Source organism: Bos indicus, chromosome 5, assembly GCF_029378745.1.
Source record: "Bos indicus isolate NIAB-ARS_2022 breed Sahiwal x Tharparkar chromosome 5, NIAB-ARS_B.indTharparkar_mat_pri_1.0, whole genome shotgun sequence".
Taxonomy (NCBI): Eukaryota; Metazoa; Chordata; class Mammalia; order Artiodactyla; family Bovidae; genus Bos; species Bos indicus.
In genome coordinates this window covers 56477715-56503996 of record NC_091764.1, presented here as the reverse complement: position 1 = coordinate 56503996, position 26282 = coordinate 56477715, and the positions used below count along the sequence as shown (strand labels likewise).

General features: G+C 48.5%; 1 protein-coding gene across 1 annotated transcript; it reads right to left on the bottom strand.

The window, feature by feature from the left end:
- Nucleotides 1-129: 129 nt before the first annotated feature.
- Nucleotides 130-26282, bottom strand: MYO1A (myosin IA). The gene is made up of 28 exons (XM_019960983.2): nt 25766-26282; nt 23841-24019; nt 23622-23737; nt 23272-23366; nt 22971-23075; nt 22735-22781; nt 22536-22599; nt 22237-22335; nt 16630-16733; nt 16365-16512; nt 15768-15886; nt 15602-15688; nt 13771-13836; nt 13509-13613; nt 11483-11545; nt 11087-11287; nt 10687-10913; nt 9918-10118; nt 9562-9655; nt 8951-9100; nt 8774-8842; nt 8047-8121; nt 2827-2961; nt 1857-1963; nt 1338-1470; nt 1070-1222; nt 767-894; nt 130-482 (listed from the first exon to the last, which is right to left on the bottom strand). Exons 2-28 carry the CDS (start codon nt 23952-23954, stop codon nt 356-358), a joined length of 3132 nt encoding a protein of 1043 aa, XP_019816542.2. The 5' UTR covers nt 23955-24019; nt 25766-26282; the 3' UTR covers nt 130-355.

The window sequence follows — 26282 nt, the reverse complement described above, 5'->3', positions numbered from 1 at the left end:
CATTCTTATTGTCTGCATTATCTGGCTCCAAGGAGCCCCAGTAAAGGAAAGGGAGGGGGCAGAGGGTCTAAGTACAAGCTGGTGAAAGGATGGGGGAATAGGGACCCACCCACATGATCAAACATTGGCAAAGTCTCTTGTCATATTATTAGTGGGCAAAGAGGCCGAGGGTAGGAGGAAGCTAACTTTGGAGAGAGTTCTGGAAAGGTTTGGGAGAAGCAAGTTCCTCTTCAAGGGTTCTTCAATCTCCGACCCCACAGCCTATCAGGGGGTTCAGACTTGAGATCCCCCACAAAGGTGGGCAGGTGGGGGTGGGGCCGGTGCCCGTCCAGGAGGAAGAAACCGCTGCACCTCCTCATTGTACAGTCACCTCCAGGCAACGACTCCCCTTCTTCTTGAAGCTCAGCTTGCCAGTCCCACCACCCCCAGGGCCCTGGATGACCTTGACCGTCAAGCTGCCCTCCTTGAACTTCACTGAGAACCTGGAGCAGGAACAGATAGAAAGGCAAAGCTAGCGCCCTCATCCCCTCACCCCTACTCCTGTATTTTCACAGTGGCTTCCCCTCCCCTGCTTGAGGCAAGTACATTCCCCCCTCCTACTCCCCAGCCCCCTATGCCAGCAGACTCGAGGCCACAGAGAACTTGGGTGGCCCTGACCTGACACAGTACGCTTCACTTTCTGACAGGACAAATTTTCCCGGTCACAGTGACTAGCAGCTTGGTCGTCTGCCCCAAGCCATCCCTCACCCCCGGCTCACGGCCTTACTCCTCAGTCACGGTGACTGGAAGCTGCATCTGCGTGGCATCCAGTGTAGCCCGGCATATTTTGGTCAGCAGTTCAATCACATGCTCACTGACGAGCAGGAATTCCCCCTTGGAGCCCACTGAGGAGATCTTAGGGAGGGGAGAAACAGCAGGGAAGGGATTCATTTTTTCTCCTAGGAGCAGCCTGGGAGATATCAAAGGCCGGGAGTGAGAGGTCTGGTCCCCCTCGCCTCCAGCCCGGCTGGGCCCTGTTGTGCCCACTGCCTTCTCCTGGCTGGGTTCTGCCCCCATCCAGCTCTGATACCTCGCTCAGATGCAAGCTAAAAAGCCCATCCTTGAAGCTGGTGACCGACACCCCAGCCAAACTGTTTAGTGGGATGACAGTCTTGGCCTGAGGATTCTTCATGTCTGTGATGATCACATGCCCCTTAGTCAGGAGGAGGATTCGAGAGGAAGTCTAGGGACAGAAGAGGAAAAGGTGAGGGAAGGTGGCGATTAGTCCTCACCCTTCCGGCGACCAGCCAGGGCTCTGGATCAGGCTGGGGAGTGGGGGTCCAGGTGTGGGCCTTCACCTTGGCGTTGCCACGATTGACCTTCACCACAGTCTCAGCCATCAGAATAGGCCCTTCTTCCCCACCCTTCAGCTTCTGTAGCTTGGGGTTTCTTTGCAGCCCGATGTAGTCACCGTGAAATGGAATGGGGACACTGAGAACACACAGAAAGCACGCAGTGGAGACAAGGTCCTTACCTTGGACCCCAAGGTCCTTGCACCTCCCCCACGGGGTTCCCATCGCAGTCCTCCCGTCTCCATCCCCCATCTTCCACCATATCCTCTGTCTCAGTGATTCTTAGATGTGATCCAGGACCAAAATCAGCATCTCCTAGAATCGGGTTAGAAAGGCAAATTCTCGGGCCCCGCCATAGACCTCCTAAATCAGAAACTCTGAGGAGGGCACGCAGCCATCTGGCTATTATCCAGCCTACCGGGTGACTCCGATGTATACTGAAGTTTGAGGACTACAGCATTATCCTTCCTGGGGAAGCTTCTTTTTGTTCTTGATGAAGCTGCACAGGGTCTGGGAGGTCCTCACCTCTGGGGGTATGAAGCCTTTTTGCCCTTGAACAGCTCGCTGGCACAGAGCTTCTCCCTCAGGACCTCTACCTGCTTCGGGGACAGCTGATCCCGGAATTTCTTGCACTGTGATGGGGGAGGGGAAGGAGCTAAGGTCATAGAGGAAGAGAGCAGGGCTGGGGTGTGAGGTGGAGAGAACACTGAGAGACATGTAAGGAGAGGGGCAGGGACTGGAAAGAGACGGAGTTGAAAGGACAGGGAGCAGACACTTTGGAGAGAGCTGGAGGAGCACTGGGGAGTGGGGAGCTGTGGGGTGCTGGGGGAGGGAATGGAAACTATCACATTCAAGCCCCAGGAGGGCGGTGCACCCAGCGCACAGCCTAAGGCATAGTCCCAGACAGGAGCGCCAAAGTATTCCTGAATAGAACACTGTGCTAATGAAATAAGCCAGATGAAAGGACAAATGTGGTATGATTTCACGTATATGAAGTACCTAGAATAGTCAAATTCATAGAGACAAAGAGTAGATGATGGGTTCCAGGGACTGAGGGAATGGAGAAACAGAGGGTTTTTCCTTAATATGTACAGAGTTTCAGTCTGAGATGATGAAAAAAAAGTATGGAGATGGATGGTGGTGATGGTCACACAACAATGTGAATGCCCATAATGCCACTGAACTGTGTATTTTAAAATGGTTAAAATGGGGACTTCCCTGGTGGTCCAGTAGTTGACTCCACCTTCCAATGCAAGAGGCCCTGGTTGGATTCCTGGTCAGGAAACTAAGATCCCACATGCTGTGGGGTGTGACCAAAAGAAATTTTTTATTGGTTAAAGTGGTAAATTTTGTGTGTTACCACCATAAACAAAAAAAAAAATTTGGAGTGGAAGAGGGAGGCAGAAGAGGAAAATCAGAGGAAGGAGAAAAGAAAAAAGACAAATGAAGAGAAGAGTTGCCCGGGCCCCAGGAGAGCTGCCCGGGCCCCACTCACCTTCCATTGGTGGAAGAGACTCTGGAGCTCGTGGTTGGCTGTGTTGAAGTACTTGTAAGGAGCAGATGGCCACTTTTTGTCCAAGATGCTGGGAGAAGGCAAATCGTTCTTCAGCCCCAGTAGGAATTTCTGTACCTGGGTTGGGACCAAGGGGGTTGGGAATGGGATGATGAGAAGACCTCCTGACAGGCAAACTTGCACCCAGATCCTGCCCCTTCAATGAGGAAGGCCACCACAGGGAGAAGCAACAAGTGGAGCTGAGGAGGTGGAAGTGAGTCCACTCCCCTCCTCTTTCAGTATGAATGTAGGCTTGAGGCTGGGCAGTAAGAGCATGAATGGGAGACGGAAGGGAGAGATGGATTAGATCCAAGCAGATACCTTCTAACCATTTCAGTGAGGTAGGAGGAGCCAATATGAAAACTGGCCTTAATATCTTGCTCCTGCAGTTTCCTATTCTCAAGACTCTTAACTGTTTACAGGTGGCTGACCCACTGTGTTAACTATTGGACAGGTACCAAATCTTCCCTCCTCTCTGCTCAGTCAAGCCCAACACTGCAACCTGGCAGTGTGCTGGTTGCATTGCCTCTAGGACACTGTTGAAAGTCCTCTACTCATAGTCCAACCTCATGTCATGGGATCCCCTGTGTTACCCTGGCACACTAACCAGACTGGACTCCTTGCCCTGCCCTCTGCCCAGCCCATGTATTACCACTCTCTGCCTTAGCTAATGATGCTCTCAGCTCAACTCTGCCAACCCAGATTCTACTTATCCTTTGATAAGGATGGAGATGGAGCTCAAAGCCCTCCCACATTCCCCAGACCAGGGTGTCTCTCCTTTGAAGTCCCTTTGAAGGCAATGGCACCCCACTCCAGTACTGTTGCCTGGAAAATCCCATGGAAGGAGGAGCCTGGTAGGCTGCAGTCCGTGGGGTGGCTAAGAGTCAGACACGACTGAGTGACTTCACTTTCACTTTTCACTTTCATGCATTGGAGAAGGAAATGGCAACCCACTCCAGTGTTCTTGCCTGGAGAATCCCAGAGACGGGGGAGCCTGGTGGGCTGCCAGTCTCTGGGGTCGCACAGAGTCGGACATGACTGAATCGACTTAGCAGCAGTAGCAGCAGTACTTTGTCTATACTTCTGGGTTTTGTGCTACTGTTATTTGCATGGCAATCTTCCCCCTCTTCTATAGAGCAAGTCTTTGGGAGTCAGGATCCCAGGTCCTGGCTGTTTTCACCATTCAACATCATTGAGAATCTGATCTGTGCTGATACTGTTCTAAGTATGGGAACATGGCAGTCAACAGAGTAAACAGAGTCTCTTGTCACTGAGTTTATGTCCTACTGAGACTGGAGAAGGAGACAGCCCACAAGCAAATAAACACAGACCATAACATTAAAGAATTCTGTGCGCTCTGATACAACAAAAGCAGACCTGAGACAGGAATGAGAGGTAGCATATTCCAGACACAGAAGGAAAGCCAGTGTGACTGGCCTAAGCTGAGTGAGAGGAGAGAAGATCAGAAAATTGGTTGGCCAAAGACAGGTCATAAAGGGCCTTACATGTAGGCTGTGGTAGCGAATCTGGCTTTTATGTGGAGTGAAACAGTACACCATTAGAGAGTTTTAGGAGAAGAGTGACATAATCTGACTTAAGAGTTTACGTTTTAATTTGTTTAATTTTTAAAATGTAATACAATTTATTTTCCTATTTTGAAAATTTTTTAATTTGCATGAAAGTTGAAAAAAGATTACAGTGAGCATCTGAATAATATATACTTCTTACCTAAATTCACCTACTGCTAGTACCTTACCCTATCTTTGCACTCTAACACACACTTATATTCAAATGCACATAAATATATAAATACACACATATGTACAAATCTTGGCTACTATAGCATCCTAAAGTAGGTCACAGTTATCATGACATTTTCTCCTGAAACTTAAGCACATACTGTCCAAGAACCAGAATATTTTCCTACACAATTATAAGTCCATTACCACACCTTAGGATATTAACATTAATTAAATACACTCACCCAACAGCAATACATACGCAAATCTCTTCTCATGTCCTTTATAAGCTCTAAAAGTATCCTCTTTGACTTTGCTTTTATTTTTCCTGATCCAGGATCCAATCAAGTTTCATCCATGGCATCTGACTGTTTAGTCTCCCCCAAGCTAGAACCAGGACTCTTAAGTCTTTACATCCCAGGCAATACCTAACACCTTGTTTGTTTATGGGATAGAATTATTGAAGGTATAGAAAATGACTTGATCTTGAACAATTCCAAATTTTTGGAATTTTTATGATAGCTTTCTATTGAGACATTAGGGTAAAACACAAAAATAGAAAAAGGCAGAGTAATATTTCTACAACTCTTCAGGAACCATCCAAGCTCTTTGTATCTTCCACTACCAAGATCTAGTGGGCTTAGTCTAATTACCCTGAAGCTCTAGTCCTTGGCCTGGTTTGATTTAATTCAATAAACATTCCTAAGCATCTCCTATAATCCTCCATACACCAATTGGTGGGGAGCTTCTGAGGTTTCTCTTTTCATTTTCTTAAATCTAGAAAGTTCCACTTTTCCCTATGTGTCTCTTTTGCCCCCAGGTCTACCCAGAGTCATGGATGCCTGGGTCACCCTGGCCTCTTTGTGTGTGGTGGGGGTGCAAAGGGAGGAAGGAGAGGGGAACAGGCATAGGTGGTGGTTAACTAGAATCAAATAGTTGATATCCCAGCTCTTACCACACACAGCTGTGAAATGCCTACAAGTTATTCAACCTCTCAGGGCCTCTTCGTTTAGTCGCTAAGTCATGTTGAACTCTTGCGACCCCATGGACTGTGACCTGCCAGGCTTCTCTGTCCATGCGATTCTCCAGGCAAGAATACTGGAGTGGGTTGCCATTTCCTTCTACAGGGGATCTCCCCAACCCAGGGATCGAACCCAGATCTTCTGCATTGCAAGCAGTTTTTTAACTGACTGAGCTATGAGGGTAGCCCCCTCTCTGGGCCTTAGTGTTTAACAATAAAATGGGTTTACTTTAAAGGAACATATACTTTGAATGGGCTTCCCAGGTGGCACTAGTGGTAAGAACCCACCTGCCAATTCAGGAAACATAAGAGATACAGGTTCAATCCCTGGGTCAGGAAGATCCCCTGGAGGAGGGCACGGCAACCCACTCCAGTATTCTTGCCTGGAGAATCCTATGGACAGAGGAGCCTGGCGGGCTACAGTCCATAGGGATGCAAAGAGCAGGGCACTACTGAAGTGACTTAGCATGCATACTTTGAATAAAAATTCTCTGGGCGAATTTAACTAACCTAGGTGAGAAAACCAACTGAAAGTGAAAGTCAGTCGGTCATTTCTGACTCTCTCCGACCCCATGGACTATACAGTCCATGGAATTCTCCAGACCAGAATACTGGAGTGGGTAGCCTTTCCCTTCTCCAGGGGATCTTCAGGTGCTGTTTAATTGTAAATAGATTGATATAAGATTGGACCAATACTTGATACGTACAATTTTAGTATGTAAGGTTTTTGTGCTTTTTAAAAAAAAAATGTTCAATAAATTAATTAAAAATAGAATAAAATGGGGGAAAGGTGAGGACCTACCTCACAGGGTTGTTGAAATCATTCAAGTTAATGCTTGTAAAGGGCTTAGCTCATAGTTAAGGGATCAAAAAAAATAGGTATTAACATTAGTAGCATTGGCTAAGTAGTTAAGTATAGGCAAGGTAATGAATGGCCTAGTCAGAAACACTGGGGCAATCAGTGCCCAGTGGCCCCCTGCGAGCAGACTTCCATAGTGGGTTTGATTTATTGAAATGCTGGTTTAAACCCAGCAGCTCCTGTGGTGACATTCTGCAGATGCCTGATAATACGCAGGTGAGAGTGAAGGTAGATGAGAGGTCAGTCAGGTGATAAGAGCAAAATCAGATTACAGGCTCAGGTGTGCAGCAGGAAAGCACGTACTCTGGTGAGGCAGACACACTGGAGCCTGCCTGAGGAGAGCCCGGCAACGGAAGAGGCCCAGGAGGAAGACGACGGAGCTTCCCTGAGAGAGGGTGGAGGACACAGTGAAGACTCAGGGAGGTGAGGAGGAGGCCCAGAGCCCCGATCCCTCAACTCAGCCAAGGGAACAGAGAGGAGCACCAGTGACTGCATCTCAAGTCTCTGTGAGCAAAGTCAGTAAGAGTCCTAACAACCGACAATGATCAAAGCAACCGAGGTCCGTTCAGAGTCACTCCAGCCCTCTGTCCAAAATTGCCTGCTCTTCTCTCTGGTATTTCCCAAGGTCTCACTGGAAGTCCTGCTCCCCCCGTCTGGTTTCCCTCCAACACTTCTCAGAAGCACCATCACTATTGGAGATATGTCTCTGGCAATCACTCCTCTCTGTCCCCATTTTCCTCTCACTGGAAACTGTTCATAGTTTGAACCTCCAGGCCTGCTCCTGACTTCTTCCTGCTCACCCTGACCTGAGTCTTCTTGAATCAAGATCTTTCCTGAGGTTCACTTCCAGCTTCACCTGCTACAGTGTCCGAAGAGACAGAAGGAAGATACCATTCCTCCACCATCACCCCCTCAACCCTAAAGTGAATTTCGGGAGGTTGGGTTACTTAACCCTATGTGTGTCTTCTCTCTGCTCTTCCATGAGGCTCAGACTCTTCAACTCTCATTAACCACCCCGCCCCAGTCTCTTCTCCAGCCTGTTCACTATGGACTAGTCAGTGGATGTGCTGGGACCCCTTCCTGCCACAGGTTGCTGCAGTGTCCATTCACGCCAAAACATGCTCTGATTCTATTCCTGGGTCCTGAGCACTGGGGTCCTCCTCCTACAGCCCTATCCCCTCACAGACAGAGCTGAAGGGCTTCCCAGGTGGCTCAGTGGTAAAGAATCCACCTGCCAAGCAGGAGACTCAGGTTCTATCCCTGGGTCAGGAAGATCCCCTGGAGAAGGAAATAACAACCCACTCCAGTAATCTTGCCTGGGAAATCCCATGGACAGAGGAGCCTAGTGGGGTATAGTCCATGGGGTTGCAAAGAGTCAGACAGGACTTAGCAACTAAACAGCAGCAGCAGCAGCAGCAGCAGACAGAGGAGGCTCTTGGGGAAAGCTTCAGATTACCTCATCTTGAGCCCCACACACTTCCTCTTCCCCAGCCTGTCCCTCCCTCCTCAATGCCCTGTTTCCTTCCTCAGCCCCCACCACTTACCATGCTCTTGTAGATGAAATTTGACAAGATGAGGGCAGCCCCTGATCGGAAGTACTTTCGATAATTCTTTCGGGCCTGGCAAGGACAAACAAGAAAGGAGCCAAAGTAAAGATAGTAAGTTCTACCTGGAAGATAGAAGACAGGCTGAGAAGAGGTTCTATTCTTCAATCACACAAAGAACAGAGTAAGGTAAAGAGCTGAGACTCTAACTGGAGGGAGAGAGTGAAGTCAGACAAGTGGGCAACCAGGAGGACACTCAGAGCAGAAGGCAGAGCTAAGTCAGAAACACACCCAGGTATGTGTTCAGATCTCCCCAAGATGCATCCACGCTCCTGGACACACACAGAGTAGACCCAGAAACACGCCCAGACACAGACGTGCGGTCACACAGAGATGTGTCCTGGATTCGGGCAGGACCTGCTCTCTGCTACTCTTCCCCTGCCACCCCTGGGCTTCCCGGGGTGCCCACCTGCCAACGCAGGAGATGTTGTGGTTTCAGCCCCTGGGTAGGGAAGATCCCCTGGAGAAGGGCATGGCAACCCACTAGAGTATGCTTACCCGGAGAATCCCCATGGACAGAGGAGCCTGGTGGGCTAGAGTCCATAAGGTCTTAAAGAGTCGAACATGACTCAGTGACTTGGCACACACACATTCTTCCCCCCACCCCAGCAGCAGCTGGCACAAGGAGCCACGTGTGGGGATGAAACTCTTCTCCCCTCCCTATTACCTTCCACCCTCTCACAAAAGCCTGGATCAACAACGCTGATGCCTTCATCTTCCTGTAGTGTTTCTTTTGCTGTAGAAACAATAAGCCTGTTAGAGAAGCTCCACCTCCCGAACCACCTCTCTACTTCCTGCTCTCATATCAGAGTGAGGGGGATAGAACTTCAGGGATAACTGGTACCATGTTGCCCCGAAACCAAGAGGATATGACGATCTGACTCTTGCGCATCAGCTGGTAGTGGGTGCGGCAGCGCCAGCCTCGGTATGTCTTCTGTATGAGCGTGGCCAACTGCTGGAGTCGAAGGCGCCTCTGCTCTTCCAAGTAGAAAAGCTGTAGAGGGGTGCAGAGGGGCACAGAGAGGCTGGCCTGGGGGGAACCCATGGCAGCAATGGCTTCCCTGTCAGTGTTTTATTTAATCATTACTTTGTCCTCTTAGTTTCCTCATCTATGCAACCATTCATTTAATTATCCACACATCCATGAGCCCTAACTCTTGAGCAGGCACTGCACTAGGACTTGGACACTCAGACTAATGACTCTCGAGGAGCCCTGCTTCAGGTAGAGGTGCTCAGACCAGCAAGGCAAGCACACCTAACTTCCGGGGCCCAGGGCAGGTGGGCTGGGGCCCCAAGGGGTCAGTTCCCAGGGATACAACCCCTGCAGAAAGACGTCCTCACACACTATCCTTTCCAGGTTCTAGAAGCTCCCCTCACCCAGCCTCTCACTCAGGTGGGCTCTCCAACTCTTCCACCGTCCAGCCCCACCAAACACAAGTGCCCCCTGCAACTCACAGTCTTGGGGCTTCTGATGAAGATCTTTGTCTTCCCAAAGGCCAGCTCCTCTGAGGACATGCTCAGCTCCCCCAGGACCTTCTCGACCCCCTCCCTGCCGAGTCAGGTGAAGAAAGCTGTCCAGGGGCATCCCAGGGGAGGGGCCTCTCCCAGTTTTCCTCTACCTCTTCTAAGAGGGGAGAAGAGCTCAGGGCTCAATAGACTTCAGAGCCTCTGAAAAGCCATCATTCAATTCATGTCCCCCAGTAGCCATTCACCAAACTCCAGTGATGCCCATGGTACCGCCTGAGGGGTCTCCTCCCCACAGGTTCCTTGCACTGCCCCTCCCTGCCCCCCAGTCTCCCACTGAATCTTACTGGTCTCCACCATTCCAGCGTGGCCAAGTGCTCCGGCTCAGCAATCGGTACCTTTCCAGGAAGGACCCGTAGGCCTGGCGGTAGGCGTAGCCTGCCCGTCGCACCCGCACATTCTCCAGCAGCCCCAGGTACTGAGCCTGGACACTTACCAGCTCAAAAGAGAAGTGACCTCGCTGCTGATGCTCATTGGGCTTTATACACCTGATGAGAGGTAGGGCAAGGCCCAGGCTTCAGGAGCTTCACCCTTGCTAGCGTCGCCCATCCTAGTCTCTACACCCCTTGTGCTTGTGCTATGTTGCTTCAGTCCTGTCTGACTCTTTGCAACCCCATGGACTGTGGCCCACCAGCCTCCTCTGTCCATGGGATTCTCCAGGCAAGAATACTGGAGTGGGTTGCCATGCCCTTCTCCAGGGATCTTCCTGACCTAGGGATCAAACCCACATTTCTTTCATCTCCTGCATTGGCAGGTGGGTACTTTACCACTAGTGCCACCTGGGAAGCCCACAGTCCTTAGCTGAAAAATTCCAGAGAAAGCAGGTACACTACCCTTCCCAGTTTCACTCACTAGAGCATGGTCACTACCTGACCACCCTGCTCTCCCCCTTACAGGACATGTGGCTGCTCAGTGGGCTCTGTTTTCTATGAGGAAAGGGTTTCTGGCACCCTTATTCCAGGGAGCCCCCTCCCCACATGGACACGTTCTACCATGCATGGACCCTGTTCATGTCATCACAAATCAGCATGTTCCCCTATGTGCCCAGCATGTCACCTGATGTAGTTGGGGTTCTTGGAATATAGGTTCTTCATGAGAGTGGTCACAGAACTCTTGAACTGGGCCCCAGCAGTTGGGGGGCGTTTGAGAGATGCCTGTTTTGGATCACCCTCAGGAAACAAGGACCGAAGGAGCGGGTGCCGGGCCTTCCACATGGCCTGGGACAAGTCTCGGAAGAGTAGGTCATTGTTCTTGTCAATGAAGCTGTTCACACTGTAGGTCACCTGTACAGGAACAGCACTTGGTCTGGAGCATCCGCCATACTGTCTGTCATGCACTTGGCTCTCCCAGTCTCACTGTGAAGTGTTCCTGGTTCCCATCTTCCCCCAGTGCCTCCCCCATTGTCTTCAGTCTGTGCCCAGACCCTAATCTTCACCATCCAGGCCCATCACATCACCTTGCCTGCATAGTGGCAGATGCGGAAGCAGCTGAGGCCCATGCTGTGGTCATACTGGCGCTGGGCATTCTGGGTGACTTTGCTCTCATAGTGGCTGTGCTTGGAGAAGAGCTGGTTCAGCTTTGCTAGGAAGGTGGAGTCACTGACCACCCCAGGCCGCAGGCACTCCTCATCCAGCATGGCCAGGATGCCTCGCTGATTCTGGCCAGGGGAACAAAAACAGCCCAACCTAGACCTTGCCCTTCAAGATGTCTACACCTCACTGCCGCCCCTCTGCCTCCTCATCCTTTGCCTTCCTTACCATCCTTATCAAGTAGGGTGGGAGGGGGAGAGAGAGACAGGGGAAGGGTGTTCAAGCAGTCTGGAGCAGGAGGTCCCAGAGATAAGAGAACTTACATGCTCAATGAGGTTACAGATAATGCCATTATCAAAGTATTCCACCTTCACCCACGGTATGCCCTGGCAAGGGGAGACATGAAAAATTACATGCAGCAGGTCCAAGATGAGACTTCAAAGACCCCACCAGAACCAGGCCCCCTTTCATCCAGCCCACCAAGGACCATCAGAAAGCCCTATAGTTCAGAGGGTCCTTGGTGTGGTTTCTATTATACCCTCACCCCTCCAGGGTTGATGGAGAATTTGTGGGGTGGGTGGACAGATGTCTGTGAGGACCCAGAGCAGTTGTGAGAGGGGGTGAGACAGTGTAGAGAGCCCCGGGGGTGCTGTAGGTTGGGAAGGGAAGAGTAATATGTTAGGTAAAAACTGGGACAGGAATCACCCTACTGTGGAAGGGGGAAAGGATCCCTGAGTATGTGGAAGAGCAAATCTCCATACCACTCTGGCAACAAACCATAGAACAAAAGCACTTAAGTAAACCAAAGGCTTATTATCAAACAACAAAGCTGATTTGACACATCTTCAAAGACCTGCATCAGTGAAACTCAAGTGTTCAAGTCACTGAGAGGGCTTGTTAAAACACAGGCTTCTGGGTCTCAGCCCCAGTTTCTGACTTGGCAAGCCTGGGACAGGACCTGTGAACTTGTCTTTCTCATATGTACCCAGGGGCCACTGCTGCTCCTGGCTCAGGACTACACTTTCACAACCACTGACCCACATGATACATTGGGGCTGTATAATTTGTTTCTTAAAAAGCAAGAATGGTATAGAAGCAGAGCACCAAAAGACCATGAATCAGTCATTTAGAGATTTGCTGGGCATCAGGCCTACAGACAGGTCCTGACCACCCAAGGGCCAGACCTCCCCAGTTTGGGCCACTCCCAAGTGTGGTTGGGGAACACAAGCCTTTCTCTTCTTCTTCCCTCACAGGTCTTTAGGGAATACAGAGTGGAATTAAGTAAAGTTGCCCTCCCGCTTCATCCCCCAAATACCTCTCCCAACTGGTTAAATGAATGAGGATATCCTTACAATCCTAGGCAGCTGTAGAGAAGCATCTTTATGAACTGATATAGAAAGGTCTCTTGTTAACTGGTAAAAGCAAGATGCAGAATGGAGTGTATTTGTGGCCGCTTGAATAAATATTGTGGGAAAATGTATTTACAGATTTGCTGCAGAAGGAGGCTGACTTCAGTTGCCTCTGGATGGGAGGGAGAACTAAAAGGGGGTGGGAGGAAGACTTCTTTATACACCTTTTTAAGCTTTTTGAATCTGGAAGCATGGATGAGATTTATCTACTTGATAATATAAGTTCTTAAAGTCAAAACATACAGAAGTTAAAAAAACCTTTGAGTCGTGACCACATTGCCTGAAATGCTGCCACAGCAGGTTCCTGAATTCACAAGGAACATCCCTGGGAGGGCTTTGATGAGTGAGACACAGCCATTCACACCTTGGAGTGAATTAGCTCCATCAGAGAGCTTTTCTAACACTTAGCCATAGAAAAGTGGGGACCAGGGGAAGGAGTGTGGAAATTTTGAGCCACAGGGCACTTATAATGAGGAAGTCTGGGATCGGAGTGCTACAAAAGATGACAGCGACATCAGTCCAGCCTGGAGGAGACAAAGGATTCTGATGTCAGGGAAGGGCACCAAAAGGGATGAGTAGGGTGGCAAGCCTAAGAAAAATGCCCCTTCTAAATGCGGCTCCCAGTCCGCCCTGGGCCAAGCACAGCTGTCACTTCACTTCTGTCAGGCCTCTTTCCCACTCCCACCTACCCCCGACACCCTTCCATCAATCTGCCCCCTTCCTCGCCCGGCCTGTGGTGGAAGGATGGGGAACTGGGGTTGGAGAGCAGAGAGTTAGGGCTTCTTGGTAATGCTGGCATATTCAGCTGTGCAAGGGAAACTTTCTGTCCTTAGTGTTCCCATCTGGGGACAATTGAGAGGAAATTGTGACAAAGGAGGAAAAGGTCTGGCATATGCCTTACATCATCTGAGAGAAAGGCAAGCAGGAAGGCTTCGTTTACCTCTCTCTTATATTCTTCTTGCTCCTCTTTCAGTGTCATCTCTATGAACACCTGCTGTAGCTTCTCATTGCAGTAGTTGATCACAAATTGCTCAAAGCTATTATCCTGAGGTGGGTACACAGGTTAGAGAGAGAGAGAGAGCAGCTCAGCACAAAACACTTCCTCCATTTCAGCCTGACCTCCCCTCTCCCATACCCCGCTTCGAGCTTGCCACCCCTCACCCCCAGGAAGCAGGGTGCTAAGGTTGCTGGAGCTCTCTCACCTCTAATATTTCAAAGCCATAGATATCCAGAACCCCCATGACCTTCCTCTTCTCCCCAGTACCTACCTGAAGAGGAGGAAAAGATACATCTGAGGACCAGCCCTCTGCACATGTGGCTAGGCCCCTCTGGATGGATGAGAGTGAAGCAGGGGGCAGACAGCACTTGAGTGAACTTGACCATGCTGGAGAGGAATTGGGGTGATTTCATGCTCCCTCTTCCTCTATAGGCTGAAGAACCAGCCAAGAGGGAGGAAAGGAGGGAAGGGAAGATGCAAATAGATTTCAGGAAAATGCTCCCATGGCACAACGTAGACAAACATTAAAATCTCAGGAAAATAACCATCCCTTATATGTGTAGAGCATTTTACCAAAAAAAAAATCCTAAGATCTTGTTTCATTAATCTGTATATCCCTATAAGGTGTGTTGATTCCCTTTCTACAGATGAAAAAAATCAACTTCAAAAGAGCTAAGAGACTTCCCTGGTCCAGGGGTTGAGACTCCATGCTTCACTGCAAGGCGTGCAGGTTCAATACCCACAGGGGCAGGAGGGTGGAGGGGAGAACCAGCGGGGCTAAAATCCCACATGCTGCACAGTGTAGCCAAAAAAACAAAAAACTGCCAAAAGAGTTAAGCATTTGCCCAAATCTAGATTCAAATACTATTTTACCCTGCTGCCTTCCAGTAATAGTTTCTAAATTGATGGCACTTTCACATATGTAATTTTTAAACAATAGCTCTATTTTGGCCTAATTTGTACACCATAAAATTTACCCTTTAAATGTACACAATTTGGTGATGTGGTTGCTTTTTGTTAGTATATTCAAAAAGTGTACAACCATCACCGCTAAATTCCAGAGTATTTTCATTACCCCCAAATGAAATGCTGTACATGGACCCATTGGCAGTCACTCCCTATTCCTCTGGTAACCATGGACCTACTCCCCATCCCTATGGATTTGCCTATTCTGGACATTTTATATAAATGGAATCACATAAAATGTAGCTTTTTGGGTCTGGCTTCTTTCACTCAACATGTTTCCCAACTTCATCTATGTTGAGCTTGTATCAGTACCTCATGCCTTTTTATAGCCAAATAATATACCACTGTATGGATACACCACATTTTGTTTATCCATTCATCAGATGGATAAACAATGTGCATTTAGGTTGTGTCCACTTCTTGGCTATTATGAATAATACCCCTATGAATATTCATGCACAAGCTTTTATGTGGACATGTTTTCCATTCTCTTGGATATATACCTAGGAGTAGAATTCCTGGATTATATGGTAATCACGTACACAAAGTTATCTGATCATCACTGATGGTTTAGTTGCTAAGTCGTGTCTGATTCTTGCGGCCCCATGGGCTGTAGCCCGCTAGGCTCCTTTGTCCGTAGGATTTACCAGGCAAGAACACTGGAGTGAGTTGCCATTTCTTTCTCCAGGGAATCTTCCCTACCCGGGGATCAAACCCAGGTCTCCTGCACTGCAGGCAGATTCTTTACCGACTGAGCTACCACGGAAGCACTAAATTTAGTGATCCTCACTAAATCCTGGGAAACACGTAAATGTTAGTGTCTCGTTTCCCAAATCAGGAAACTGAGGCTCAGAATCTTTGTGCAGCTGAAAAGACCAGGCAGCTGATAGAGAATCCAGATAGTTGAATTTAAAAAAAAAAAAAAAAAAAAAGATGTATTTCCAAAACAACACAGATTCAAAAATAAGTGGATAAAAGAAAACACGCTACCATTCTTCCTCTGTTCATCTCAGAACCCAAGGCACAGGGCAGGCAGAGGAGATCATTGAGGAAGGAGGGAAATCTCTCACCTTGATACTCTCATTGATTCGATTCACTAACCAGTTGAAAAGGCGGCTGTAGATGTTCTTAGCCAGAGCATCCCGGGCATACTGAGCCTGGAGGGTGGGGCTGCTGGTTAGTGTGACAGCCGTAGAACAGACTCAGAACCCAGCCTCCTCCCTGAGAGACCCTCACCTGGACGACATTCAGTGTGGTGACCACCTTTTCTTTGGCTGTTTCCATGGTTCTTGAGCACAAAGCTCTCTCTAGTTCCACTGAATTCAAACCCACCAATTCCCCAATTTCTTGAACACCTGGGAGTGATGAGGAAATATAACATGGCCTGAGAGAGGGTTTACTCCCAGGGGAGGAGGGAGGGTTGATACATGAAATTGCTTGGGGGCCTGCTGTTCCCGAGTCTTTCTGGGAAAGTCCTTACAGCCCATCCAGAATATGGCCTTGGAGGAACATCTGGGGAGGAGGAGGAGAGAAGGGAGATCTTGACACTTTGCATGTATCATCTCCTTTAATATGAGAATCTCCTGAAATGAGTGTAATTGTCCCCATTTTTGCAAAGAATCCACTGAGAATTCAGAGAGTCCCAGAACCAAGGTCTATGGAACATCCAACTTCATTCCAATGTGTCTCACAGGATATTCTGAATGAGTATGTTTGGGGAGGAACTTCTGAGCGGGCAGAGGGGGACTTAGTCAGAGTGAAGTCTATTATGCTGAAGACGGTGGGAGAACAGAAATTGCAGTAGGAGATTTAGGGAGCTGATTGGGTACAGACCTCTCCCATCACAGATGCCACTTGCTGGCACCCCATTGGCCTGGAACTCGTTGATCAGTTCCACGTTCCCCAGCTTCAGCACCAGGGCCGCTACCTCTAGCACCTGCCGAATCTCCTCATCAGAGAAGCCAATCACAGTCATCGCACTCTAGGGAAGAAAGGAGAATCGGAAGCTGAACTTCATGCCAGTCCAATGCCTGCCTCCCTTCCCAAAGCCAGAGCCTGGACTCAGGGCATGGCCTAATGGCTCATCCTGGGTACCCACCTGGAGGACCTTGAAGTTGGCATCATCATCCATGCCATCCACCCTGGACGTGTCCGGGTTCAGGTAGGCATAGCCACCTGTGTCCCGCTCAAGCTTCAGGGCCTCTGCAAGGACCAGCATGAGGGAAAAGGGTCAGTACATGGGCTCTCTGAGTCCTCCAACCTTGACCCTCATGGACCTTGCTCTAGGTTGGTTCATTCATTTATTCAGAGGAGCCATTTTTGTTTTAGGTTCTTCCTGTGTAGTCTTTGTGTTGGGATCATTAAATCTTATGATTATAGACTACTACTTTTTTAAGTTGTATCTAGGGTTTGCAAGTGAAAGTCACTCAGTCATGTCCAACTCTTCACAATCCCATGGACTATACAGTCCATGGAATTCTCCAGGCCAGAATACTGGAGTGGGTAGCCTTTCCCTTCTCCAGGGGATCTTCCCACACCAGGGATCAAACCAGGGTCTCCTGCACTGCAGGCAGATTCTTTACTAGCTGAGCTACGAGGGAAGTGGTGTTCATAATTCTTGAGGTTTTCCCCAACTTTTATGAAAGAAAACCCTCATTCTACTCTTCTCTCCACCCTCAGGGTTCTAAACAATAAAACCAGAAAAGCAATCCTTCCATGCTGTTCAGTTCTCAGTGGTTCTGGGAGAACAAAGGCGAGGAAAGAAGGGTGAGCACCTATCTCCCACCCACCCCCAGCCTTCACACATTGCCCATTGCCCAGGTTGGGGCATTCATTATTTGTTCACAAAACACCAACCAAGTGGCAGACACTATATTCCCCAAACCAGACCCCATTTTGGAAGGTTTTCTCAGATTGGGGCTGAGCCAAATGGCTCTCCTGTGTTCCACATGGTGCATCCCTACCCTAGACTACATCTCGTGGATTAGGTTTTGGGTTTTTTTTCCTGTTCCTCTTACCAATGAACAGCTTGTGTGTTGGGACTGTGTTTTTCATCTTCATATTCTGCATGCCTGACTGGCATACAAAACTTTCTTATAAAAAATGATTCAAGGGAATGGACAAAGCCATTCACTGAGATGGGAAGGAATGAGTTAATCATAGAGCTTGAATAGTATCAGTTATCTGTTACTCAAAAGATCTGAGAATTAGAGAGTGACTGTCAAAGTAGAGTTTAATGGCAGCTTCCCCTGAGACAAAAATTTTGAAACAGGAGGCTGATAAAGAGGGGTGTCTGGAAGGAGAATGAGTCAGAAAGGCCCTGGGATGATGACACCAGGAAGGGAGGCCCCATCCGGACTCAAACCAATGAGCAAGAATCAGCCAGAGCAAGACTCCAGTGTCTGATTCATACAAATTGAATACAATCAAGACTATTAAGCCAGGAGGGAAGATGATACCTGTGGGGGTTCTTAAACCATAGAGATCTCCAGGAGGGTGAAAGGAGGCAGGCACAAGTCCAGCACAGAATAACAAGAAATCAAAGCCATAAGTTCTTAGGCATCAGATATCCACAGTGCCCACAGCCAGAGGTGGGATTTAGAGAGGAAACTGGCAGGGCTTAAAGTCCCATCAGACCCTGCAGTAAGGCCCAGCCAGCATCAGGCTGAGACGGTCTCTTCCCTAAGAAAAATCATGGTGCTCCATGACTTCTGCACCTATAGCCAACTGCACAGCATATTGGCAACAGTCACACTGCACTGTGATGTATCTGCTCACATATGTGCCACCCCTAGAAGAAGACTTCTTCAAGGACAAGGTCCATGTCTTACTCAACTCTGTATCCTTAGAAGCTAGCAGGATATTCAAGTATAGTAGATGTTCAAGAGGTGTTTGATGAATGAATGAATGGAACCTCCACAGAAGAAAAAACCAAGGACAAGATCATGAGTGAGACAGATATAGACCCAAAACAACTTCAACTAGAGCTCATTGGAAGTCCTTGAATACTTGTAACATCCTGTCCAATCTCCTGTTGAGCTATGGATAAAGTCCCTTGAATTAAAGGTAGAAAAGCATGGCAGATGGAAATAAGTGTTCTGTTTTTAAAGCCAGCTTGGGGGAAAAGAGGAGATTTAGTCGCTAAATCATGTCTGACTCTCTGCAGACCCCTTGGATTGTAGCCTGCTGGGCTCCTCTGTCCATGCAATTTCCCAGGCAAGAACACTGGAGTGGATTTTCATTTCCTTCTCCAGGGAATCTTCCTGACCCAGGGACTGAACCTCTGTCTTTTGCATCTCCTGCATTGGCAGGCGGGTTCTTTACCACTAGCACAACCCAAGAAGCCAGGACGGGTCATGGTGGAGTGTTCTGACAAAATGTGGTCCACTGGATAAGGGAATGGCAAACAACTTCAGCATTCTTGCTTTGAGAACCCCATGAATAGTATGAAAAGCCAAAAAGATACGAAACTGAAAGATGAACTCCCCAGGTCGGTAGGTGCTCAATATGCTACTGGAAAAGAGTGGAGAAATAACTCCAGAAAGAATGAAGAGATGGACCCAAAACAAAAACAACACCCAGTTGTTGATGTGACTGGTGATAGAAGTAAAGTCCAATGCTGTAAAGAGGAATATTGCATAGAAATCTGAAATGTTAGGTCCATGAATCAAGGTAAATTAGAAGTGGTCAAACAGGAGATGGCAAGAGTGAACATTAACATTTTTATGAATCAGTGAACTAAAATGGACTGGAATGGGCGAATTTAACTCAGATGACCATTATATCTACTACTGTGGGCAAGAATCTCTTAGAAGAAATGGAGTAGCCCTCATAGTCAACAAAAGAGTCTGAAATGCAGTTCTTGGGTTCAATCTCAAAAACAACAGAATGACCTCTGTTCGTTTCCAAGGCAAACCATTGATATCACAGTAATCCAAGTCTATGCCCAGTAACGCTGAAGAAGCTGAAGTTGAATGGTTCTATGAAGACTTTCTAGAACTAACACCCAAAAAAGATGTTCTTTTCATTATAGGGGACTGGAATGCAAAACTAGGAAGCCAAGAAACACCTGGAGTAACAAGCAAATTTGGCCTTGGAGTACAGAATGAAGCAGGGCAAAGGCTAACAGAGTTTTGCCAAGAGAAATCACTGGTCATAGAAAACACCCTCTTCCAACAACACAAGAGAAGACTCTACACATGGACACCACCAGATGGTCAATACCGAAATCAGATTGATTATATTCTTTGCAGGCAAAGTTGGAGAAGCTCTATACAGTCAGCAAAAACAAGACTAGGAGCTGACTGTGGCTCAGATCATGAACTTCTTATTGCCAAATTCAGACTTATATTGAAGAAAGTAGGGGAAACCACTAGACCATTCAGGTATGACCTAAATAAAATCCCTTATGATTATGCAGTGGAAGTGACAAATAGATTCAAAGGATTAGATCTGATAGACAGAATCCCTGAAGAACTATGAATGGAGGTTCGTGACATTGTATAGGAGGCAGTGATCAAGACCGCCCCCAAGAAAAACAAATGCAAAAAGGCAAAATGCTTTTCTGAGGAGGCCTTACAAATAGCTGAGAAAAGAAGAGATGCTAAAGGCAAAGGAGAAAAGGAAAGATATACCCCTTTGAATGCAGAGTTCCAAACAATAGCAAGGAGAGCTCAGAAAGCCTTCCTCAGTGATCAGTGCAAAGCAGTAGAGGAAAACAATGGAATAGGGAAGACTAGATATCTCTTTGAGAAAATTAGAGATACCAAGGGAACATTTCATGCAAAGATGGGCACAATAAAGGACAGAAATGATATGGACCTAACAGAAGCAGAAGATATTAAGAGGTGGCAAGAATACACAGAAGAACTATACAAAAAAGATCTTCATGACCCAGATAACCACGATGGTGTAATCACTCACCTAGAGGCAGACATCCTGGAATGTGAAGTCAAGAGGGCCTTAGGAAGCATCACTACAAACAAAGCTAGTGGAGGTGATGGAATTCCAGTTCAGCTATTTCAAATCCTAAAAGACGATGCTGTGAAAGTGCTTCACTCAATATGCCAGCAAATTTGGAAAACTCAGCAGTGGCCACATGACTGGAAAAGGTCAGTTTTCACTCCAATTGCAAACAAAGGCAATGCCAAAGAATATTCAAACTACCACACAATTGCACTCATCTCACACGCTAGCAAAGTAACATCCAAAATTCTCCAAGCCAGGCTTCAACAGTACGTGAATCATGAACTTCCAGATGTTCAAGCTGAATTTAGAAAAGGCTGAGGAACCAGAGATCAAATTGCCAACATCTGCTGGATCATCGAAAAGCAAGAGAGTTCCAGAAAAACATCTACTTCTGCTTTATTTTCTAAGCCAAAGCCTTTGACTGTGTGGATCACAACAAAGTGCAGAAAATTCTTCAAGAGATGGGAATACCAGACCACCTTACCTGACTCCTGAGAAATCTGTATGCAGGTCAAGGAGCAACAGTTCTAACAGTTAGAACAATTAAAACAGACTGGTTGCAAATCAGGAAAGGAGTATATCAAAGCTGTATATTGTCACCCTGTTTATTTAACTATATGCAGAGTACATCATGCACAATGCCAGACTGGATGAAGCACAAGCTGGAATCAAGATTTCTGGGAGAAATGTCAATAACCTCAGATAGATGACACCATCCTTATGGCAGAAAGCGAAGAAGAACTAAAGAGTGTCTTGATGAAAGTGAAAGAGGAGAGTGAAAAAGTTGGCCTAAAACTCAACATTCAGAAAACTAAGATCATGGCATCCAGTCCCATCACTTTAAGGCAAATAGATGGGGAAACAATGGAAATAGTGAGAGACTTTATTTTGGGGGGCTCTAAAATCACTGTGAATGGTGACTGCAGCCATGAAATAAAAAGATGCTTGCTCCTTGGAAGAAAAGCTATGACCAACCTAGACAGTATATTAAAAAGCAGAGACATTACTTTGCCAACAAATGTCTGTCTAGTTAAAGCTATGGTTTTTCCAGTAGTTATGTATGGATGGGAGAGTTGGACTATAAAGAAAGCCGAGTGCCAAAGAATTGATGCTTTTGAACTATGATGTTGGAGAACACTCTTGAGAGTACCTTGGACTTCAAGGAGATGAAAACAGTCAATCCTAAAGGAAATCAGTCCTGCATATTCTTTGGAAGGACTAATGCTGAAGCTGAAATTCCAATACTTTGGCCACCTCTTGCAAAGAACTGATTCTCTAGAAAAGACCCTGATGCTGAAGATTGAAGGCAGGAGGAAAAGGGGATGACAGAGAATGGGATGGTTGAATGGCATCACCAACTTCATGGACATGAGTTTGAGCAAGCTCTGGGAGTTGGTGAAGGAATGATAGGAAAACCTGGAGTGCTGCAGTCCATGTGGTGGCAAAGAGTCAGGCACTACTGAGTAACTGAACTGAATTGGGGAAAAAGGAATCAAGGCAGTTCAGAGAAGTAAGAGTGGTGAAGAGGTAAGAAGGCTTATTCCTAGACTAAAACCCCAGAAAAGGAAGAGAACACAGAAGTCAAGGGATTTGTTCCCAACAGTGGGTGGGTAAGAATCAGGGTAGACTGCCCTGAGAGTCAAGGGAAGATGGCTTTAGGGATCCAGAGGGGCCAGGGGTTCTGGGGCTTGAATGCAGGCTGAGGATGTTCTGCTGCATGTCGGGTGCTGGCACGTACTCAGTAGCTGTGCGTCTGCTCCCGCCAGGAGCTGATAGAAGATGTGGAAGTTTCTTTCTCCTTCAAGTTGCTTCACCACACGGGATTTCTCAAGCAGATCTGACAGAAAATAAGAAAATAATGTTCTGAGGATCTGGGAGGTACTACAACTTCCCTCTAATTCCATCCTAATCCCTGGTGTTCCCAGTGGTTAGGAAGCCTGTTAGTCTAACTTTCCTCCTTCCTACAGCAGTAGATTAGCAGAAAGGGACACCATGGGGCATGCGGGAGAGGGGGTAAGTGGGACGGGAGACACGTACAGTTTGTGATGACGCCACCGAGGGGGGATCCCTTGAAGTCAAACTCAATATCCATGTATTTTCCCTTCAGAGAGCAGAGAGAGAGAGAGACTTGGCTTCTACCTTTCCTTGTCATCCTGTCCAGGAGGCATCTGGGCCATGTTCCTCCCTCTCTAGACCCCACACCCTCTCGTCCAAGGCCAAGGAGATGTTCACTCACAAATCTAGAGGAGTTGTTATTGCGAATGGTCTTGGCATTGCCAAAAGCTGTGGAGATGCGGGGAGAAGGAGTTAGGTGGCTGAGGGCAGAAGGACCCCAGGGACAGGAAGGGGGAAGGTCCTCCAGCCATCAGGGCAGTCTCAGATTTTTCAGGCTGAACACGAACAGTGATCTCGGGAACACGGGGGATGGTAGGGTAGCGGTGGGGTGGAGAGGACAGAGACTGGACTCCTTACCCTCCAGCACTGGGTTTGACTGAAGTAGTTGCTCCTTCACAGAGTTCACCTGCTCCCCTTTCCCACAGACAGCAGCCACGTAAGACATCACTAGCTTACTAGCCTCTGCAAGAGAAACCCCCGTGTGGATCCCCACCGCTGCCCTTAATCTCCCTCATTGCAGCACCTCACACCACTCAGAAAAACCCAGGAAGGAATTTCAGGGGTTGGGGGCAGGACTGGCTCTGTCTTGGAGAGAGACAAGGGGGCAGTTCCAGCAGCAACCCCATGGCTTCCCCGCCCCCCTCACCCGGCGCCTCACCTGTCTTCCCAGCTCCACTCTCGCCGGTAATGAGGATACACTGGTCTCGGTCCCGGTCCCTCAGTGACTGGTATGCCATATTTGCCAGTGCATAGCTTGCAGGGAGGAAGTGGGTGATGACTAGTGTGGGGTCAGTTCAAGACACCGTCTTTCACTCGATCCCCAGACTCATTCGCCCTCCCCACTTGGACCAGACCATGGCAAACAACAGGCCTAGTAAGGGGCCTCCAAAAGGCCAAGGGAGGAAGGGACAGCTGGAGAGCCTCCTTCAGGAGAAAGGATAGAGGAAATGAGGATGTCTCATCATGACGAGCTGGGCCCTGTCACCTTCCCTTGGTCCCTCTACTCACATATGGGGCTTCAGCTCGTAGAAGGTATAGTCCCGGTATTTGGCAACAAACTCCAGGTCATAGATGGGCAGTTGTTGGTAGGGATTCACTGAGACCAACACGTTCCCAATGTAGGTCTGGAGTTGTGGGAGATGACAGAGTGAGCCAGGGTGGGTCTGGGAAAGGCCTGAGAACTCTCTGGCCACACATCCACAGCCAGGGGCACCCATGGGCACTCACATAAATCTCCTTCTTTTCATAGCGCAGCTGGAGGTTCCTGATCAGAGACTCCTGCTCCAGGGGTTCCAGGAGCACAAGGTCCTCCACCCCCACGGAACCTTCCAGAAGGGTCATGTCCAGAGGAGCTATTGGTCCTGGGATCAGTTTGCTGGTATCCGATCAGCTTTCACGGCCAGTAACTATTTAGGGGAGGAAGGCAGAAGGACCTAAGAGAGTCTTCCCCTCCCCCTAGTACTGGCCCTGGAGAGAGCCCCTGGCCAGCTGAAAGAGGCCTCCAGACCAGTCCAAGCTAAGTGTGGAGATTGCAGGGAAGCCAGAGGTGGGAGGGATCCTCTGCTCCCTGAATTAGGGTTGGTGGGAGTGAGGCAAGACCACCTGCCTCCAACCACCAGGGTAAAGAAGGCCCCCAGTAGGTAGCAGTTGGGGGAGCATCCTTGTGCTGCAGGGGAGATGGCTGGGGAGGAAAGGGAAGCAAAGTTCATGCCACAGCCAGGCACTGGAGGCTCCCTCCCTCCAGCACTGAGGCCCTGGCCCAGGTCCAGGTTCCCTGACTCTGTGACCCATCTCCCTCCCAACTCCTTGCCTCTCACAGCCCATTTCCTCACCAGGCACACCCATACTCACTTCCAAAGTTGCTCCAAAGTTTTCCCTCCCCTCTCACTGTTACAGTGAGATTCAGTTTTTAACTGGGGCCTGGACAAGGTGATGAGCCCCAGGACAGAGGCAGGAGCTCCTCCATTAAAGGCTGGAGTGCCCCAAAGAAAATGAAAATGAGATTTGTTTTCCCCAACAAGCAAGCAGTGGTCGGGAACTTTGGATGTGCCTCCACATCTGTCCCCGTTTTTCGATCTCAATCCCCAATGTTTACATCCACGACGTTAAGCTTCTGGCATGGACTCTGCCCCAGAGAGACACATCTAGCTTTTTAGTAACTGGTGGGGATGAGCAAGGAAGAGCAGAGGGGGAAGGGCTCGGCCCCACACAGTAGGCATATGGTTGCTGCTGCTAAGTCACTTGAGTCGTGTCTGACTCTGTGCGACCCCATAGACGGAAGCCCACTAGGCTCCCCTGTCCCTGGGATTCTCCAGGCAAGAACACTGGAGTGGGTTGCCATTTCCTTCTCCAATGCATGAAAGTGAAAAGTGAAAGTGAAGTCGCTCAGTTGTGTCCGACTCTTAGCGATGCCATGGACTACAGCCTACCAGGCTCCTCCATCCATGGGATTTTCCAGGCAAGAGTACTGGAATGGGGTGCCATTGCCTTCTCCGTGGCATATGGTAGGTGCTCCCTAAGGAGGAAACCCAATCCTCCTCAGTCTTTCTTGTGGGACTGAGCAGGCGGGGTGCCCTGGTGCAGGACAGAACTATTAGTACAATGGTCAATGCCACTCCCTAACAGGAATGAAACAGCCATATCCTCCTCTCCTGCATCGCTGAACCTGAGTGGGGGAAGGGAGGAAAGCCAGAAGAACGGTGGAGCAGAAAGGGAACAGAGGCTGCCTTCTCCCTCCACTTTGCCTCTCCAAGCTCCAGGAAAAGTGAGCACTTATCACTTCCTGTAAAGTCACAACTGAGGGAGCTATGAGAATACTGATTACCGCAGCCAACAGCAATCAGGTGGTAAATACTATGGGCCAGGCAGGCTCTAAAGACTTTACACATACTCATTCATTTGCTGCTTAGAATATCTCCAGGAAGCAGATACTATCATCACCCCACATTTTCTAGATTTGAGAAAAAGTTAAGATTTTAAATAACTTGGCAGGCAAGGTAAGAAGCAGAAGCAGGGCTGGGAAGAAGGCATCTTTGGATTTAGATTTGAAAGGAACGAGAATAAGATTGGTTGGAGGATGGGGGGCAGCGAAGAAGCTCCCACATAGGGCATCCTAAGATATGAAAAGAGGAACAGGTTAAGGCAGGACTCACCCCACGCTGGAACCAGGGTGTAACTTCAATATCAGAGAATGGTAGATGAAATCCTAGTGTGACAGGAAGGGGGCATAGGAGTCCCGGGCCCCAAGGGTGGAGAGGCGTCCTTGTTAGTGGGAGCTGTCCATGGTGTCGGGAAAGACAGGAAAGATTCTGCCCTCCTCTAGCCCGTGTCCACGATTCTGACCTTCCTCTGTCCTGCCTCCTCCAGCCAGGGCTCCCTGTGCCAGTCAAGCCAGGCAAGGCAGAGATGGCTGCTCAGCACAAAGTCCGAGGCTGTTCCTGCTGAGGGTGTGGCTCGCTTAACCCTTCACAGGCCTGCAGCCCCAGAGGGAAATGCTTGGCCACATGAGAAAGCCCCCTGTAGGTAGGAAAGGGTATCTGGCTGGCCTGAGCTGAGGGGTTGAAGCGGAGTTCTGGCTCCATTTCCCCCCAAATTTGGAAATGAGGGCAGAAGGAGCAGACTTTATTGCCAAGGAAAGGCTCTCTTGAAATCAGGAATTTTGTCAGGCTG